The 5031-nt window shown below is 50.5% G+C and overlaps 1 protein-coding gene across 1 annotated transcript; it reads right to left on the reverse strand.

The window, feature by feature from the left end:
* Nucleotides 1–2001: 2001 nt before the first annotated feature.
* On the reverse strand, nucleotides 2002–4798 carry CCL24 (C-C motif chemokine ligand 24). Its single transcript, XM_059897213.1, is given in 3 exon segments — nucleotides 2002–3111; nucleotides 4189–4306; nucleotides 4547–4798. Coding segments are annotated over 3 exon segments (360 nt in total). The 5' UTR covers nucleotides 4620–4798; the 3' UTR covers nucleotides 2002–2942.
* Nucleotides 4799–5031: the final 233 nt, after the last annotated feature.

The following is a 5031-nucleotide window of genomic DNA, read 5'->3' on the forward strand; positions in this document are numbered from 1 at the left end:
CTCACCACTGCCTGCTTCAATCCTTCCATGGTCCTGGCTGCAACTGTACCAGATTTTACAGTTTCCCTGATGAAATAAACGAGAACCATCAGATGGGAATCAGCAAAGGTAGTTTATTTAGCGCTTGCCTAGCAAGGGAATCAGACGCATCACCTGTGTTTGGCAGAGACTCACAGGCCTCCAGGGAGTGGGAGAGCTTCAGAGAGGGAAGACACAGGTATATCTTGAATGGAGGCTGTTGGCCCGGGAAGCTGGAGGCAGGATAACTAGAAGCAGACATCTTCTGTGATTGACTCGGGAGTATATTTGGCCTTCTCTGGTTGGTTCCGAGTTGGAGAAAGGGGACAATTAGGAAGCTGGCGGTCACTGACCAGTCTCATGATTCTGGGTTGTTTGCTGCAGAGGCTGTGCGTCAGAGTTCTGTTGTCACCTACAGTCTGACCAATGTCTGTTTGTAGTTCCGTCTCTCACCTGAAGACAACCAGCTCTCTTCCATCCTTAGAAAAACACTCTTGGGGGAATTCCCTGGTGATCTAGGGGTTAGGACTCTGTGCTTCCACTTCTTGGGAACTGGTCCGGGGTGAGGGTGGGGAAATAAGATCCCTCATAGCTGCGCGGCGCGGCCAAAAAAAAAAAAAAAAGGAAGCAAAGACTCTTTTTAAAAAGAAGAAGAAGAAACACTATTCTTTAGAGAGTGAAAGCTCAATCACGGTTCAGAGGCCAGCTCTGGGCCGAGGATTTCTGCAGGCTCTCTTCCCCCATCAGAATGTCCTCTCTTGTTATTTAACGCTACCCTTGATTCTGCTTTGTATCGAGTTAAAAGAACCTTAATAGTCTGCTGCCAGCCCTTTCCTGTGCTCTGCAGACTCTCTGTACCTGAAGGCTTGTTTTGAACCGTGGAAGGTTGCCCTGCTCCCACCTGCAGGAAGACCGACCCTCCCCGCAGCTGACAATGACTAATGGAGGGGGTGTAATTCTGAGGGGTGGGTCTCACACCACTGCCCAGTGGCTGGAGCCCTAATTCCCCTCTGCTTGATAACACACTCTTACTGGCAGCTTTCCTTCCCTTGTATTACCTCCTCATTTTCCTGGTGTTTTTTCCTGTACCTCCCAAATATAATATCTGAACCCAAATCTTTGTTTTCAGGGACTGCTTCTGGGGAAAACCCAAACAAAATCAAAGGTTTCCTTATCCCCATTTTACAGATGAGGGAAACTGAGGCTCAGAGAGGTTAAGTAACATATTTCAAGGTCATGCAGCTTATCAATCAGGATTGGTATTAAACCCACACTGCTTTTATTTATTTATTTATTTATTTATTTATTTATTTATTTATTTATTTATGGCTGTGTTGGGCCTTCGTTTCTGTGCGAGGGCTTTCTCTAGTTGCGGCAAGCGGGGACCACTCTTCATCGCGGTGTGCGGGCCTCTCACTATCGTGGCCTCTCTTGTTGCGGAGCACAGGCTCCAGACGCGCAGGCTCAGTAGTTGTGGCTCACGGGCCCAGCCGCTCCGCGGCATGTGGGATCTTCCCAGACCAGGGCTCGAACCCGTGTCCCCTGCATTGGCAGGCAGATTCTCAACCACTGCGCCACAAGGGAAGCCCAAACCCACACTGCTTTTGATTTGTGAGTGTGGAGGTGTTATTTTTCTCACTAATCCTTTGAAGCCAGAGACCAACCACCTTTTATAATTTAGTAGTCTTTTGATGCCTAAACAGCTCCTTGTGCAATAATGTGTTCTGTTCAAATTTTTTTACAAATTTAATTGAATCCAGCTATGCATGTATGTTTTTCAGGGTTCATAACAGGACTCCCAAGGGCAGGCCAAGACCACTCCTGGGATACCCTGTGCTCAGGCTGTCTTCATTCCCTCCCAGCCTCGGATGGGCAACTCAGGGTGATTTCTGGGGCACGCAGTCCACTGTTGACACCCCAACCCTGCCGCCCAAGGGAGATGAGAACAGGCAAGACACAACCACCTTCGAAGGAGAAGTCACATTTTACTTAGATTGTTATTTGAGAACAGCAAGTGTGTCCATCTACACTCGACATACACATCACATAGTATAGAAGAAAAAAAAAAAGCTGGGATCCTCTCACCCCTCAGCTCCCACCCCATCCTCCCCTCACCAAAATGTGGGGAAAGACCAGTCTTAAAGGCAGAGAGGGTCTTTGTCCCCAAAGTAGCATGGAACACGCTGTGCCATGAAGCAAAACGTCTGCTTAAACCCATATCTTCACAAAGGAATTCAACTCCCCAGGCTGGCCCCTCATCCAGGTCCTCCAGGTCCATTTCATTACAAAAACTAATGAGTTCCTGAAAAACTTTATTAGTCGTATCCCACGAGAGGTGTGCAAGGAGGGCCAGGATCTGGCAGTGAACGCAGCAAAGAGCCCTATGCTTTTGTTGGGCTTTTATTCACCTGCGAGGCTGCAAGTGGGACAGGCCTGGAGCATCCCCACTGTAATGGAGAGCTATGGGTGTTGAGAGGTCACCCATCCCCAGACAGACAGACAGCCCGTAGGCCCCACCGCAAGACCAGAGGGCCCATAGAAGACGGCTGCAGGCTAAGGTACAAGCAGAGTCTGTCTGCAGGATAGGACTCATGCACTTGGGCTCTGATGAAACCCGGAAGTCAGAGAAGTGCCAGCTCCAGCTCAGGATGAGGACAAAGGGCCGCCATTGCCCTCCTTCTGGGACCTTCTCCCCCAGCTCAAGAAAGGCAAGAGGCCCGGGATGCTTGGATTCCTCATTCAGCCCCCAGGAGCAGGCCTCCCCTGCCTTGGGTTTTTTAATAGACTAGACACATCCCCTGAGAATGATGCTAAGAAACAGGACCATTAACCCTTTGCCTACCACCGCTGGCTCACCAGGCCCCAAGCAGCCTGTTAGGAGGCGAGACCCAGGCCCAAGCTCAGGGCTGAGGGCCGGGCAGGGGTTAGATGAAGGTGCTGTTGGCAGGGTGCCTCTGGACAGTGACCTTGGCACCCATCACTCTGGTCCTAGTGGAGGCTTTCGTCTGCTTGGCATCCAAATTCTTCATGTACCTCTGGACCCACGGCAAATTGGGGTTGCCTCAGAACCTCTGGCCCTTCCTGGTGGTGAAGCTGTGGGAAGAGTGACAGGGCACACGTGAGGTCTGGCAGGGGGTTTGGATCCCTTCACTTTCTGAGGAGGTCGTGTGGAAGCCCAGAGGACACGCTGCTGTCCCAGCCTCCTGGCAGGTTCCTGACACGATGTCTCCTCTCTGTGCGTCTGCATCCTTTTGTTTCAATAACCTCATGTTCATGTTCAGTCACCTCCTTGTCATATGGGGGAGGCCCAGCCCTGCCTTTAGATAACACTGGGTCTGAAGAGAGAGACATAATGTCTACCCACGGGGATGAGAGAAGATGCATTGAAAACCCCGAAGAAAAAAGGCCTCCAGTTCACACAGTGTGCAAGGAAGCGTGGCCGATAAGGATGCCAGAGCTGGGAGGGGGCAGTGGGATGCCCTTTTCCAGGCCAGCTCTGAGCGGTGGATGCCAGGCTGTGGAGCTGGGTCTGGAGCCAGTGGGGAAAATTATGGTTAATAATTAATTTTTTTTCTCAAAGATGCAGAGAAAATTAAGATTCAAAGTTTTAATTAATTTCCATACTGATAAAAATAATTCCATGAATTCTGTAAACCATTGCATAAATGCTATAGTGTAAAAAAATTTAAACAAGTGTTAACAACTTTAAACAATTCACTACAAGTAAATGATTATGCATTATAAATACTACCTTCTGGGTTAAGAAAAGATCACATTTCTATGGCATGCCACTGTTTACACAGTGAGCTCACATTTGCTGTCTTGTAACTCTGAAGTTATTTGGAGTCCTAAGTGACCTTGAATAGGTCCCCTTTCTGAGCCTTAATTGCCTCCTGTAAAATGAGGATAATCAATCCTAGCTCATAGAATGGCTGAGAGGGTTCGATAAGGGAATGTTATATGCCCCCAATGGTGCCTCGTATATATTTGGTGCTCACTACATGATTATTGACTCTGAATCCTCTTCCTAATCTTATGGATGAGGAAGCTGAGGCTCAGAGAGGCGAGGTGACCTCCCCAGGATCACAGAGCAGGGCCCTCAGTGATCCTGAAGGCTCATGTCTCCCTGCCCCACTCCTGCCAGGTGGCCGAGAAGTAGTAGTTACTTACATCACTCCTGCCTTGGGGCAGACACTACTGTTGGACAGCTGGTAGTTTATCACTCGTCTCTCAGGAATCTTCTTGGAAATGAAGGATATGCAGCAGGAAGAGGGGATGATCATGGAGCCTAAAAGACAGGAGAGAGAAGAGCCAAGTTCTTTGCCAGCCTGCTCTAGACTCTGGGCTTCAACGTGGAGCCCGTCCCCTGCACTAAACACCTCCCGTCCAGCCACTGGGCTGCCCCCTTCTCAGCAGTCCCCTCCAGACCCAGGCTGCTCGGGCCTCCATCCTCTGCTGTGCCATTCCAGCCGTGCCCTTGGGACGGCTGTCCTGCGTGAGAGACCCAAGGTGGGGTCAGAGATCTTACCTGCAGGGACAATGCAGTAGGTGCACAGGGCCATGAGCAGAAGGCTGGTTGCCATGGTCATGGGGCCTGCCATGTCCTGGAGAGCAGAGGAGGCAGCTCAGAGCTCAAAGCTGGGGGCAGGAGGAGCGGGGCTGGGACAAGGGGCGTGGTTCCCTGCGGAGCACTCAGACTCAGCACTCAAACTACCCTCTGCCCTTTACCAGGGCAGCTAGGAGGAAACATGTGCTTATATAGCCTCCCGGAGGAGCCTTCCCCTCCCCTCCTTCAAAGTCTTAGAAGCCTCTGAGATCTGCGAAAAGGAAGTTGTTGCTAGCTGAGTCAGGGGTTATCTTGTACTCTAAGAAAGGGCTGGGGGAGGAGGGCATTGCCCTGCCAGGGCAAAGTGCAAACGCATTAGATGCATAGTCAGAAGGCTGATGGAGATCCTGGCTCTGCTGCTTATTTCCTGTGGGACCCTGGGTAAGTCATTCACTCCCCTGAGCCTC

Source organism: Balaenoptera ricei, chromosome 15 (genome assembly GCF_028023285.1).
Source record: "Balaenoptera ricei isolate mBalRic1 chromosome 15, mBalRic1.hap2, whole genome shotgun sequence".
NCBI lineage: Eukaryota > Metazoa > Chordata > Mammalia > Artiodactyla > Balaenopteridae > Balaenoptera > Balaenoptera ricei.